Here is a 15772-nt window from a genome sequence, read left to right on the forward strand (position 1 = left end):
ATGAAGTCCGTCAGTATAAGCATAGTATGATAAAGGTTTAAATTGGTTGTATTCTCCCTTTCTATGTTTGTTGAAAAAGTTTCTTTCCTGCTAGTGCTGTCGGAAGCATGATGCTTGTTACGCTCGCATACAAAAAGAACGCAGGACCTGCCGTTCTAAATTTGCTGTTTACTGTAGAGTTTACAAAAGGGTCCGATGCAGTGGTGTGGTATGGAATACTGAATAAATTTCGCTTTCTTTCTTTCTTTGTTTGCTAAATTCTGAATTGTTTTCTTAAGCCAGCGTTGAACTACTTTGAATAAATTAGTCATGATCTGCCTATCTGCCTGAAAAGTCAAGTTTGGCAAAATGTGAATCGTTATCACGCAGGCGCACAGGCTAATTCATTGAATAAAAATGAGTTAAACTACCACGATATTTTTGCTTAAAAAAAAACTATAAAAAAACTCCTGCTTTTCAGTTGTTATTAATCTTTGATTCATATTTTTCAATGTTTCAGCTCGTTGGCCACGAAATGATGGATGTCAGTTTGCCATCTGTAGATGTGACGGTGTTGCAGCTAAATGTCTTGCAAGAAACAGATTCAATCGGCGCTCTAAATATTATCTTCAGTTCCGCTGTTAGGAAAAATTATCGAAAAAAAACGAAAACATCTCACTTTACCGCATGTAGATGTTAATGTTACTTAGACAAATAAAAAGTGAGTTAAGACGTGCACATAAATATTTTGTCTATATTATTCTTTCCAAGTGTGAGACAATATGCGTCACATCAAAGCATCAGCCATCGTCGCACACGAGTCTTTTTTAGACTATCCTCACTTCACGATCAGACTTCACGATCAACGGTTATATTATCCTTTGCCTCAAATAATTTCCAGTAGAAAAACTATTTCCAAAAATTTGGTTTTCAAATTCACCAGTTATAAACCAAATAAAATCTTGCGGTCTTTCATTCCAAAACTCGTATGTGTAAAAATATGGTAGGTTTGCAGTCACGTGAATTAGAATTATAACATAACCAAAGTAAAGTGCGCGCTCTGATTGGTCAATTTAGCGTCCTCCATTTGCCCATGGGTGTACGCTGCTGACGTCAGCAAATGCAAAGACTATTTTTCCGCGCGCACTTGTTTTTTCTGGTCGCGTAAGATTTGTTAAATCAAAGGGAACTCTTTAGCTACGATGTATTAATGTTGTTATAAAACAAATGGTAAACACCACAGCGTACACTATTGAGTTATGGATGCACTTGGGAGGTTTGCTAAGCACTCAAGAAGCTAGAGTCGCTCTCGACTATCGCCTCGCGCGACTCTTACTCTTCTTTCGTGCTTAGTAACCTCCCGCGTGCATCCATAACTCAATAGTGTACGCTGTGGTGTTTACCATTCGTTAATTGGCAGTAACAGTTCTTTAGACTCAGAACTGTTCAAATCCCTTCTGCTGAAATCCCATAAGACCATAGAGGCAGCTATTTTTTCCGCCCTCACAAACAATAGGTATCTCTATTAACTCATAAGCCGTTGTCTCGAAACATTTAGCAAGGTTTTGAAAGTAACTAGACCACAAATGTTTCAAAATAACAATTTAAGATGATAAATTGCCGCAATGGCCCAGTTTAACTTTTTAAAGCGCGATATCCCCGCGCGGGTCAGGTTATTCACTTAAAATGTCTTCAGCTCAGGAGATTCAGAGCATTGACGGGTTCGATCAAAGACTAAAGAGATTTCCTTTCGGGTCTCTACTGACGCGAGCTTAAAGACAAAGGAAATTTCTAAATCGTATTGAACTCAAAAATGGTTGCTACCGCTTACGGGAACGTTCGATTAGAGGATAATATGGCAGTACCAACAGGCATTGTAAAGGAGGTTGTATGTAGCTAACCGCTGACAAGATAGAACCTGATAAGAGGGCTTCCATTTTATAACTTTTTATAAAGTTAACTTACTTGTCAACCGCGTCCACAGGTGTTCCTTTCCCCCCAAACCGCAACAATAACCATAGCCAAGATAATCAAAAGGACTTCTGCCAGTTTCACATGCGTTCATAAGGCCAAATTGCACCACATTCCTCTTCACCCGCAAGGAGAACTTGCCTGCTGGTTCTATATTTGAAATGGCACATTTCAGCAAAATTTACAGGATTATGACAGTTTATACCTTGCAAAGTTTACGGAAGAAGAAAATTACATCTTTAACACATCGACACTCAATTCATTAGTTATGTAATCTCTCGTCCTAGTGGAGGGGTATTTTTTTGTAACTACTTTTCAGAAGAGATAAAAAGTATCCTCTTATCTGGATTTCCTCTGGGGGGGGGACTGGGCCACTGAGAGGGTCTCAATAAGGGGGAAGGGTGGGGGTCACGTTGATGGTTGACGGTCAGGCGGTGTGCGCACTCTGATTGCGTTGCATCATGGTCGTAAAACAAAAATTGAGTCATTTGCATCTTGACACGTTGAGTGAACCTCTTTGGTGGTAGCGAGATAGCGTGAATATAAGTGGATTGTAAAGAGGATTCATTGTCTGTTGCCGTTCCTTCGAAAGTTAAAACTTTGACGGGCTTGCGCGACTCCTTTTCATTCCTCCGTGACGAATTCGTTCTTAAGAGGCAGCTGACGTTATTTAGAAAGATTTGAAATTGCCATCTGCCTAAGAATCTCGACGCAAATGGCAACAGTTACACTCAGAATCGATGGCGGGATGAATAACTTTGAAGTCAGAAATTATATTCCTAGTCGCGAGTTATTCAACTGTGAATTGACCCTTGACATGCAAACGCATATTAGAGAGACAGAGACCTTGTAATACACGAACTTTTTCTATCGACCGTAAATACGGGATTTGTAAAAGGAGAAGCCCCACGCCTCCCAAGAACGAATTTGTCGCTCTCCACGTTTAGTAAAAACGTACAGAGTTTCAAAATTCCCCTCGAGAGTAGAGAAAACCTATATGAGGGTTTTGAGAAACATATCTCTGGAGTTATTACTTCAGGAGAGAAGTATACTCTGAAACATAGAAAATAGCGCGCACACAGAAGAAAATATTGCCTTTTGTAACACAATCTCATCCGGCTTCGGCCAAACCTCAAGAACATACAGATGGGGAATTATGACACCTCAAAACTGACCCTTATTATCACATCGCAAAGGAAAGTCATCAAGAAATATCCTAACAAGAGCTAAACTTTGAGGGAAGAAGATTTAAAAGCGCTAGCGAATGGTAGGAGACGCATAGGCCTATCAAACCTTTCAACGGTCGACTGCCATTTGCTTTCCGGCGTGTCGCCTCACGCAAGGTAGAGATTTTCATGGATCAAGTGATTCTTTTCATAGCTCTAATTTAACTGTCCTTCATTCAATGATCAAGATAGAAGATTTACCACACAGTACTCGCAACTATTTAATTTTCCTTCACTTAAGAGAGTAAATTTACAACACGATTGATAAATGTCCTTGCAGTAATAACGCTATGTAACGCAATACACTAAACGCAACAATGAGCCTTTTCGCTCCACAAAAGGGCCTCAAACACTATCACTTAAAATGTATAAAACATTTGTACCGTTGATGCGCGTTTGAGCGCGTTTGGTCAGAGCTGTTGAAGAAGGATCAAAGTCGCCATACAAATCATCGAAAGGCTTTAAACTACGACGTACACCGAATTTGACCTTCTCGAAATCTGGTCTCAAATTACATGCTAAAAAAACAGTGCTTGCGTTTGTCCTTGAGAACGGTATAATACGTGACAAATACGCACAAAAAATACTTCTACACGTTCAGAATATATCAAATTATATTTAACTATAGTGAAAGGAAAAAGAAACGGCCTAACGTTTACGGAATATTCTGTCAAAGTCTGCCCATTTCTACCGCTTTTACTGCCATATTGAAAATAACGCTACCACAATGCAATGCAATCGGAGTGCACACACCGCCTGGTGGACGGTTGAACATAAGCCCTTTTGACGGTTGACGGTTACATTTAGTGTCATTTGACGGTTGACGGTTAAGATTTTGGAATGCCGTCTATAAAACGAACTAAACACGCGAATTTAGCCGTAATTTTTCCATAATGACGGGTTTGTAAAGAACTGCTAATTTATAACACCTATCAATAAATGCTAACGTTTTAGTTCTGTTGCTCACAAGTTTTACTCGCGACTAGAAGTTAAAGGACTTAAATAAATGTATTTTTGTGATATATCAGAACTTTTATTCATAAACAACGGAACTCGACCCCAATTAAGGCAAGTTCTTAGCTGAGGATATTTGAGACATTTGACGGCAAACATTGGCTTGCTTATATTATTTGACGGTTGACGGTAAAAATATTGCGTTTTTGACGGTTAACGGTTAATATTTTGGCCATTGATTAATGGTTAACCCCATTGAGACCCTCCACTGACGAATCGCCGACTCACTGTGGAGAGCTTGAGGACTTAGTGTTATGACCAACGCATCCCGCGTTAACGCCTTCTGATGTCTTGTCCAAATTAGAAGAATAAAACAGTCGGAGATATTACGAAATTAACCAGAAGAGAAATGGTAAGAAATAATTCATATATTTTAAAGGTGGATAAGAAGAAAAGCAAGGGGAGAGTGACTTCAGTCATTAAATCATGTTGGTTTTACGCTGCATATTTTACAGCAGCAAATGGTATAATTGATGGCACATTTGCTATAATGAAAACATTACTCCGCCTTTTTTAACCACCAAGAATCCCAGAGTGGTAAAATGAGCAAGGAGTAGGAAAAGTAGATAGCATCCGTGGTGGAAAACCTGCAAAGAAGATTAAAAGGTAAAAAATTTATTATGATTGGGTAAACCATCACTTGACATTGATAAAACTATAGATATTTTGATGCTTTTTTGTCCAACAGCGTATTGTGTGAAATTTTAGAATTTTACCCAGTTTTCACGTTCTTACATACTAGATTACGGTATGCTTGTAACATGGAATAGCAGTTATTACCAGTCCCTTGAGCCCCGACAATATCTTTGAATTACTTTAACGTGAGATTTTTACCGTTCGTCGGTGACTCGTTCTGCACTGACGATGTTTTACTGATGGGGCCTACTAAGACTTAAACAGCTCTTCCTCAAACAATACAGATCACGTAAGAACGCGAACCAATTTTCTGAGAAGATGAAATAATAAAAGTCTGTTTAAACTTCCTTCTCAGCCGAAAAGGAAAATAAATACTGAAGGTTATCTTGTAACGCGCCTTATGAACTGATATCTTCTCAGTTACAAATTTGACGAGCAGATTTCACCCCATCGATGTCTGCATGCCATCATGTTAACATCGTTCATCTGAGTATTTCGATCCCATCTCCTGTTACGCGCACTATTATTGCAAGATCAAAAAAAAAAAAATGCAGAAAAATATGCAGCAGATCCGAAACTGACTGTTTAGAATATACCTAAAAATTCAATCGTCGAATGTAAAAGAAAATAGGATCCAACATTGATTCCCCGAACGTTTAATGAGTCCCAGATTTCCCAAGATAACCAAACATCATTCGAAAATTGTGCACAAACGTCATCAACAGAAGGAAGTAAATAATATTTCATCAAATTATGTGTAGCGTACTTCGTAACAATCAACCACATATTCAGTCAAGCATGTTTCCCGAAATTAACGTTAAAAAACAACGACGTGTCGACTTTTCGACGGCAATTTTCAAGTTAATCGAGGAGAGCAGCAATACGGCCGGTCACTTGATGCCCAGCTCCGACAATTGCCTTTGCAGCAACTTCAAATGCATGACTGGCGATCACAGAACTACATGTATTCAGTCTCAAGCTGCAGCCGAAGCGCTCATTTTGCTCAAGCCATCGTCCACCTTTTATCTTTCTCGGTAAATGGTGTATTTCAAAAAGTATAGCTAATGAAAAGAATTCGATCGATTGACCTTTTCGTCTGTTTGAGGCGAAACCCTCCGGCAAGTTTTCCCTGACTGTTGAAATTTGACTTTAAGTACATGTAAATAGATCGCACGAGGCCGAGCATGTATCGGTTGAGGAAGTATTTCCGTTTTAGTAGAAGAGGAATTACTGTAAATTACTATGAAACTGTGAAGGCAAAACTTCACCGGAGACATTTACAGCGAAACATTTTAAAGTTTTAAATGTTGTCTTGGATATTATCACATCAAACTTGCCTTAAATCGAAGAAAGAACAAACAATGACAATATCTTTTATAATTTTCCACGTTTTAATTTAAATCTCAACACTTAAAACCAGGCCGTATCCACTTTATAGAGGCGAAACGAGGTAGCAGATGAGAGAGGTTTTGAATACAGAAGCTTGGTGTGATTATATGATGATTTTTCAGGGGGCTACAGGGGCTGGACGCTAAAGAAAAGGATAACCGCCTCAGAGAGACCGTCTCATAGAGGAGTAACTGCCATAGGGTTATGCATAATCATATTATAGTCAATAGCATTGATCTATCGCAAGCCTTTTATTGCTACTTTAAGAATAATAGTAAAGAATAATGTAGTATCGAAGAATAGTATAGAATAAAATATAGAATAATTCTAACATATGGCTTGAAGCAGTGTGATTAATTTTGGGGTGTAATTTTTTGTAGAAGGTAGCAATGGATTTAAAAGTCACGGCTGATTAAAGCCTAAATTAATGTGTGACGCGTAAAGTTTACAGAGGCGGCGAGCGTGATTCGTGATTTATGAACCAGCGTGAGGCGTGATTTGCACATGGAATCTTTGTGACTCGTGATTTATTTCTTTCATCTCGTGAAAACGTCAAGATTTTCCTAAAACTTCGCACACACAGAAAGAGATGTAGAGTTTTTCCTTCCAAATTCGTTACGTGTAAAATGCTTTTTAAGGTATTTGTATCGCGTGAATTTTTGTAAAATTCGTGCGTGAAAAGGGATTAAGACCTCACTACATGTATATAGGAAAGGGTTGATGCTACTCAAAGTTCTGTTGGAAATGTAAATCCAACACAACACAACTTCCTTCTTCCCCACTCACAGATCTGGTCTCAGATTCTGTCTTGTTTCACCCTCAGCTTGTTTTCTAAATTAATTAAGTGTCGGCGAGCATGTGTAACATTATTTAATGTTTACTTCCTGCACGGTTTTCCAATGATTTTCGTGAAAAGTGAGGAAATCTGTGTGTTTAGTAAACTCTTAGTAATGTAAATTTTTACCTCTTTTACCTCTGTTTCTAGCAGTCTACCTTTTTTTCGCAAAATACCTCAGTATATTTTACACATTCAATAAGAATTGAGGTAAGCTCGGCTGTAAATTTTGGCCTGACCTTTGCTACTCTTTATGAACAACAATGAACACATAATTTGCTGTGTTACAAGAATCTTTTAGTTTAATTTCCTCAGAGGCTGAGAAAAAGTATAGATATACCGCGTAATCTTCCTACAATTTTGTAACACGTTCCTACGTGATCCTCATTGATTGAGGAAGTGTTTTTTTACAATTTAAAGAATCCGACAATCGTGTCAAAGGATATGTTTAACTTAACTTTTTTTTTGCTTTAGGATCTCAGGCACGCTTCAAAACAGTTTTAGATAACTTTCCTTTAACGTTGAAGGTAAATAAGAAAATCGTAGATTATTTCAAGTTCATGGGAATTTAGTGCAGGCTGCCACAGCTTTTGAGGACGTTCTATGCTATTACTTTTTTGCGCTGCTGTGTGTCGAAAAGTTTTTAAAAAAGCTAACGGCGAATCAAAACTTATATCGTCGGTGAAACATGAAGAGTGGAAATTTTGAACACTTGAGCATTGCAGAAAGTTTTTATCTCTCTTCTTGAGACAATGATAATTTGATTTGTGTCGCCTATCTAGAGAAGATTCGATCCTTTTTTCTTCAAAGGCCTTTTTTATGTTCTTTAGTCGTTTATCGCGCCTTTCTTTGTTTCTTTTTTTTGCGCTCGAACCACACCATTTTCTAAAGAAATCTCAAAACTTCTTATTTTATTATTTATGCCGCAATTGTTCATCTATTGTTTCTATGTAAATATTTTTGAGTTTTTGCCAGCATCTCATTGGCATTCCTACAATCGATTGTATATGTTTAAGTGCAGGCTGAAAATTTTTTTTGTTTTTCAACTTGAAATTGACCGTCGAACGGTCGAAACTTCGTTGTTTTTTAACGTTAACTTTTATGGTGAAACACGTTTAAATATGTGGTCAATTGATACTGAGTACGCTTCACGTAATTTGATGAGAAATTATTTTCTTCCTTCTGTTGATAACGTTTGTGTACATTTTTCGAATGATTTTTGGTAATATAAAGAAACCTGGGACTCATTAAATGTTTCAGGAATCCCGTGATATTCAATGTTAGCATATACTAAAACAGTGGATAGCGTTGAAGGCGCGCTCTGATTGGCTTCGCGGCTTGGTAAATATCCACCACTAACCACCTCCACTTTGGTGAATAGTTGTTAACTATGTCCTACATTCGTTTACATTCGTCAATTTTCGGAATTTGTTAGGTATATTTTATACATTCATGAAGACTTGCAGATCTGCTCCTACCCTCACATGTAAAGGAAGGTGAACTGAAAGGAATCTTGAAACGAACCTTTAATTTAGTAATAATTCTTCGTACACGTACACGTTTTCTGTAATGCCTTTGTGTTGTCGCTAAATATATGTCAGTATCAAAGTAGATACCTGTCGTAACTCTCGTCATTGTTTCACAGTAGCAAAGATCAACTAAAAAATATACAGCTGAGCGCGAAATGAACCGAGGAAATCTGGGGGTCGAATGTAAACAAACAGATTTATCCTACATTTTCGAAAATCATTTAAAAGTTGTGAATTGTAAGAACTGTATTCATTCAATTCCATAACAGAAACTTGCTAAACATGGTTGACTACTATTTACAAGTCGAAAGGGAAACGCGTTGATGCATGCATCTTCAACAAACAACTAACTAAATAATTATAATACATTGACTTTGATCATGGCTGAGACGCTTTAATGAAATTTTTAATGAACTTACCATAAACTGCGCTTCATAAATTGAGTTTGTCTGACATCATGGTCAAACAAGAGGTAATAATCGTTATTGTTCACTACCCGCTTGACTTAGCGTCAAGAGTTCTACCGCTTTGGAATAAAATACAACTCGAGACCGAAGTAAGAGGAGTTAGAGGGGAAAATTAATAAGCGATTTATTTGCATTACGTTTAGGAAAGCTTAATACTTCTGGTCACTCTCCGGTCAGCTCCAAAAATTTCAGTTTGGATCAGTTTACTGACCACGTGACAGGCGATCAGTGACCCATTGAGCTGTAAAGCTAAGCTGGGTGCGTATTTCGCCGGAATAGAATCGTGCATTTCAAAAGCTAGAAATAATACTGTGTTGAATAATGCTGAATATTCCTTCAGCTGAATGAAAGTCTCTTCAACTTAATTTGTGGCTTGGAAGAATACGGTCGCAACTCATTCATTCTATTGTGGTGCAAAGAAAATTGTTCAGGAGTTTAGAATCACTGAGTGACAGCTGAAGTATAACAGCTCCGCTGTAACTGATCTATATCAAAACCATAACTTCCCTTCTCGTCACCCTATCTTCTACCCATGTAAACTGTTATGGGCTGCATGTGACTTCTACTCAGTACTATTGACGGTTTGCATTCGACCGTTGTTTTCGAACGTTACCTCATTCCTATACTCAGCCAAGAATATTTGCATGAGGTTATATTTTCAGTTTGACCTTTGCCACTCTCAGCGTTGTGAGAGAATTGATAGAAATATTGATGAGCTGATGAGCATTGTCAACGTGACTTCTTGGCAAGGACATTAAGTTGGGAAAGAACGTGCCTGTCAGATAAATCAGTTACCATTGTCAGAATGAAATGTCGTTAGAAACTGAAGTTAAGCGGGTTACAGGAACTCTTTCAGTTTACAATTTCCTTTCCGGTCGGGGGGAAAGTAAAAACAAACGCTCGCTTGCTCGCTTGTACAGTTAAACATTTCCATGTAAATTCTTTATTAAATCGATGTTGTGGAGACCAAAAGTGGACATCCTTAATCAAAGCAGATCACGCATGAAAGCATACTAACATTTTCCGCGCTACAGCTCACTTTCCTTTGAGGCTAAAGGCAAAGTAAAAGCAAACTATAGATCACCTCACGTTTATGGGAATGTAGTACGTGCTTGCGCGATCGAGGAAGACCTGCTTGATTATTTAAAGCATCCAAGAGTTTCAAAACTGCAGTTGAATCCAACTACGACGAGAGGAAACTTCGATTACTTGAGGGGCGCAGAACGTTTTGAGAATTTACTAGAAATCATGGTAATTTTATAAGTGTTGATAGTACAGTTCAATTTAAGATGACCTTATCCTGATCCGTTTGGTTATTTCTTCTTATTTTTCAGGCCTTCCGTTATGCTTTGGTTTTATTACTTGCTTCTTTCACCATCCTGAATTTTAAGGAAGCTCAAGGTAAATCAAAAATTATTTTTTCTGATCATGATTTGATTAAAAATTCAAATTTTATGGTGAAAGATTTTATGTTAGTTTATATAACTCAAGATGTAGTAGTACACCCTATAACTAGGACCGGAGCTAAGTTTGCGAGCACTTTTTTTAATTATGTCTAAAAGGTAAACACACAGAGTCATGATCGTGTATGTTTGGCGATTGAATTTTAGGTAACTGCTATAAAACATGGAGCAGGTGCTCGAGATGGAGTAGCTGGGGCACTGGAAGATTGTGGAAGAGCTGCAATGATCGGTAAACATTGATTCACGTATTCTTAGTGTGGAACTTATCATCGTAAGCAGGTCTGGCTATACCTGGCCAGAAATCTAAACAATAAGCTAGTCAGAAAAAAAAACTGACCACAAGTACTGCAGTAGAATCATGATCAAAGAAAACAACAAAAGCTACTGAGAAAACAAAAAATTAACAAATCGTCAATTTTAAGCCAAGTTTAACAAAGCGAGAATACGGAGAAGTACAATAAACACTAGTCATACAGAGTAAAGTTAGCTGCCCATTGATGTTACTGAGCCAACCGGTGTATGTTTTCAGCGATCGTAGTCCTAAAATTGGGCTGTACTACAAGTTTTGTAGATTGTAGTAACGGGTTTCATTTCAATTCGCAGCTGCATTGAGTTGGGTTACACTGGTGGAAGTTGTCAGCTCTGTCCTAGCACTTGTTGGATGACCAAAAAAGCTTACCAGTGCAGATGTTTTGGAACTGGATCCTGTTAAAACCGCCTTATGGCTGGTTGGAAACAACAACAACAAGAATTTCAAACATTGCAGCTTTTAAACAAATAAAGATGATCTGCGTTTGGTGTTTGATTTTAAAAGCTTCCAAAGCGTGGAGTGGAGTATAATATAGCCATGTGAATCTTGTTTATGAATAAAGTGCTTTGTCACATCGCGAGTTCAGCGTTACTCGTGATTTCTTCCTAATCCCTCACGAAATGACGAAATCTGGGATGCGTCACAGAGCCCCCAACTCTTAACACCCTAACATTAGTATCCAAGTTCTTCATAGCATTCTTACAGGGAGAATTTGTCCAGCAATCAAGAGCTTATAACGTTCTCGATCATTTTCTTTTCTCTCATGATTCTAATGTTTAACTCTGGGTGATAATTTTAGAGAAATTAGATGCTTATCACTGTTAGGTTCAGTTAATGGCTCAGTTAATGTTGGAAATGACAACAATCACCGCCTTTTTAAGTTGTTACCTGCACCACACGAATCTACTTATTCATTAAGGCGCGTGCGACCATGTAACATGCTGCGTTTTAAAACCGCCCGTTTTAAGAATAGCTTTATTATCTTTTCTTGCCTTAAAGCAAGTAACTTATAGGTTAGAGTTTTTGAATTTCGTATTTCGATAATCTTTTTAGCGTCTCATCTACTGTTTGCTTTTTTATTCTTTTAATTAAGATAAATTAGTTAATGATTTTGATCTATGATTTAATTTTTGTAACGTAACTACACAATTCAGTTTTCGAACTGCCGTGTATTTATGAATTGATAAACTTCAAACTTCAGACTTCAAACCTCCTTGCCATCCTTTTCAGCCTTTCCTTTTCATGAAATCGTTTGAATTTTGTTTTCAAGGCGATAATTTATGCTCATTTACGTAGATATCGAGCTGCGAATGCTTTACGGTGTGTTGTGCATTAGATCATTTGTAGGGCGCCCTAGTCAAATAACTTTTTACTGCAATCTTGAGAATAAAAAATTTGTAAGCGAGCATGTAAAGAAAACTTGACAATTACAGGACGTAAACTCCCCCAATCCTTGGACGGATGTTGTTCAATCTCTACGTCGCGGTTCTTCAAGATATTCTTTCACCTCCAATCAAAAGTTTCCAATATGCCGACGATACAACAATATACTCTGGCTGTACTACACCGCAGATCACATCTCAAGCGGAAAGCATGAATGCAACCCTGACAGGCCTCTCCCTTGGGTGGAGCTGGGAACGAGGTTGAATGGCTAAGCCAATAAAAATTCTTGAATTGCATTATCCAATGATCTAGTTTTTAATAATAATGGTTATTACTCGGACGATGCCATCGAGGAATACTGATGCTTCTCTTTCGGGCAAACTTGAACTTAGTACAAAGAACGAGTGAATAGTACACAGGAAAATAAACCAGTATCATAAACAGGTGCAGTAGGAAAGCACAAAGGCTCTAATCAGGGCACAAAGGCCCCATTCTGAAGGGTGAAAAAAATAAAACTTATAGCTAAAAAAAAAGACACATATATTAGTGGAAAAAAAGGTTTCAACACACAAATCAAAGCTTGAAATGCGAAAATAGAAAATCAATGTTGTGTGATCATTAAACAATGTGTATAAAACATGAAACGACTTACTTTTCATTGTTTTTCAAATGCAAATGTCGCGTTATCTCTAATCAGTATGAAGGGAGCCCACCGAGAGGTTTTGGTAAATCCATTATTTGTCCACCCGATTCGCCTTTAATCTACCGCTTATAAGCGAATCTAATTATCCTCAAATTACCGCATACATGCTGATAAAGTAGGCCCTATTTACCTAGCGAGATTAGACTACCGAGAACAAAAAAAAGGCCTGGTAAGGTGCTGGATTTGTAGCTTAGCTTCGGTATCGCAGTCGCACTTGACATGTGGCAAGGTTCAAGCGAAAGAGGAAAATTTATCGCTTTTACATCTGGTAAAAAGAGATTATGGATAAAATTCCACGCGTGAAGATTACTGAAGAACAGAAAAACATTCTGAAATCATTTCCTTTGTTTTGTTTTGTTTTGGCCTTTGTTTTGTTCTCGGTAATCTAATCTCGGTAGGTAAATAGGGCCTACTTCATCAGCATGTATGCGGTAATTTGAGAATAATTAGATTCGCTTATAAGCGGTAGATTAAAGGCGAATCGGGTGATTTCTCATTCACTTCGTGGCCTGGTGAAGAGATTCGGTGGCATTTTCTCCGCCTGCGTCGTGTTTATAAGCCGCTCTGTAGCTCTGTCCGGTATGGCCCATAATGCAACAAGTAAGGTTCAACCCCATTTACGCATGAATTTAAGTTCAAACAGCATTTTGTTCGTAACGAATTTCAAAGGGAAAACTTCCAATAGTTTTTTGTGTTTGCGAAGTTTTAAGAAAATATTGACATTTTCACGAGATGAAAGAAAAAAAACACGGGTCACGTAAATTTCAGAAGGCAAATCGCGCCTCAGGTTGGTTCATAAATTCACGAATCACGCGCGCCTTTCTGTAAACTTTGTGCGTTACACATTAATTAGAGAAATCGTTCCTCTTCAAACGCGACTTTTGTGTTTATTAAACTCTTGGTAATGTAAATTTGTACCTCTTAGTAGTCTGTTTTGAGTGGTTTACCTTTTTTCTTAGTATGCCTTAGTGTATTTTACACAGTCAATAAGATTTGAAGTAAGTTCGGCTGTAAATTTTGGCTTGACCTTTGCTACTCTTTATGAATAACAATGAACGCTTAATTAATAGTGCTGCTCACTGCGAAGATCGTTCTCATATGCGTTTCTGTAACCGCAGTTCAAATATATGATTTCTCATATATCCGTAGCAATGAACGCTTAATTAGATGGGTTGCAAGACTTTTTCAGTTTAATTTCCTTTAGAGCTTTGAAAAAGTTTAGATATAGTATGTAATCTTCCCACAAATTTATAAAACTCTTATAACGCGTTCCTACGTGATCCTCATTGATTGAGGAAGTGTTTTTTTACAATTGAAAGAACCCGACAATCGTGTCAAAAGATACGTTTAACTGATTTTGCTCTAGGATCTCAGGCACGCTTCAAAACAGTTTCAGATAACTTTCCTTTAACGTTGAAGGTAAAATGAGAAAATCGAAGCTTATCTCACGTTAATGGGAATTTAGTGCGGGCTGTCACAACTTTTGAGGATGTTCTATCCTATTATTTCATGCACTGCTGAGTGTCGAAAAGTTTTTAAAAAAGCCAAGAGTGAATCAAAACTGATGTCGTCGTTGAACCAGAGAGTGCGGAAAGTTTTGATCTCTCTTCTTGAGACTATGGTAATTTAATCTGTGCCGCCTATCTAGAGAAGATTCAATCATATTTTCTTCCGAGACCTTGTTTATGTTTTTTGGTCGTTTATCACACCTTTCGTTGTTTCGTTTTGCGCCTGTACTTGATAATGAAAGATGCATTTGTTAGAGAAAATCTCAAAACCTCTTCGTTTACCATTTATGCCGCGATTTTTCTCGTAATGTTACTTTGTAAATATACAAAATATTTGCTCGCAAATAGAATTTTTATACCTTCTGTCTTTGACCCGGGTTTATTTGACAATCAAGGGGGGACTGGGTTTGGGTCAGGGGTCAATAGCCATTATGCTTGACCCCCTCTAAGGTTTTTGACAAGTCACATGAACTCGCAAGCCATGTGCTTATTATTCGCCTCGATTACTCTGAGTGAGAAGCTGTTTCTAACTCCCTCCTCCTCCCCTTGATCCGCCCACTTTCTCTTGTTTCATTTATTTTCTACTCGATTCATTAGCTATCTAAGCTAGGTGCCTGACAAGCTCCATAAATTTCGAGTATAAATAAATCCACATCATCCATAGTGTTGTCCTATATTCGTTTACATTCGTCAACTGAATTTTTTAGGTATGTTTTATACCTTCAAAGCTATTCATAAAGACTTGCAGATCTGCTCCTACCCTCACATGTAAAGGAAGGTGAACTGAAGGGAATCTTGAAACGAACCTTTAGTTTAGTAAGAATTCCTCGTGCACGTTTTATGTAGTACCTTTGCGTTGTCGCTAAATGTATGTCATTATCAAAGGAAATATCTATCGTAAAGATCAATCGAAAACTGTACAGCTGAGCTAACTATTACGCATGAAATGGACCGAGAAAATCTGGGGTTCGAATGGCAAATCATTTAAGAGCTGTGAATTGCGAAGGGGTTGGATTGAGGAAGTATTCAAGATTGTAAGAACTATTTTCATTTAATTTCGCAACAGAAACTTGTTAAATATGATTAACTACTCCGTTACAAGTCGAGAGGGAAATGCATTGATGCATGCATCCTCAAGAAACATCTAATTAACTAATTATAGTGTATTGTCTTTGGTTACGATTGAAACAATTCATTGAAAATTTCCGTGACCGCACCATGAACTGTGCTTCATTTATTGAGTTTCTCTGAACTCATGGTCAAATAAGAGGCAATAATCGTTATTGTTCACCGCCCGCTTGACTAAGCGTCAAGAGTTCTAGCGCATTGGAAAGAAATACAACTTGAGACCGAAGAAAG

The 15772-nt window shown here is 37.8% G+C and overlaps 1 protein-coding gene across 1 annotated transcript; it reads left to right on the forward strand.

The window, feature by feature from the left end:
- Positions 1-9913: 9913 nt before the first annotated feature.
- On the forward strand, positions 9914-11399 carry LOC111329854 (neuromacin-like protein). The gene is made up of 4 exons (XM_022934610.2): positions 9914-10297; positions 10381-10447; positions 10657-10738; positions 11113-11399. Exons 1-4 carry the CDS (start codon positions 10295-10297, stop codon positions 11219-11221), a joined length of 261 nt encoding a protein of 86 aa, XP_022790345.2. The 5' UTR covers positions 9914-10294; the 3' UTR covers positions 11222-11399.
- The last annotated feature ends 4373 nt before the right edge of the window (positions 11400-15772 follow it).

This window comes from Stylophora pistillata, chromosome 7, assembly GCF_964205215.1.
Source record: "Stylophora pistillata chromosome 7, jaStyPist1.2, whole genome shotgun sequence".
NCBI lineage: Eukaryota > Metazoa > Cnidaria > Anthozoa > Scleractinia > Pocilloporidae > Stylophora > Stylophora pistillata.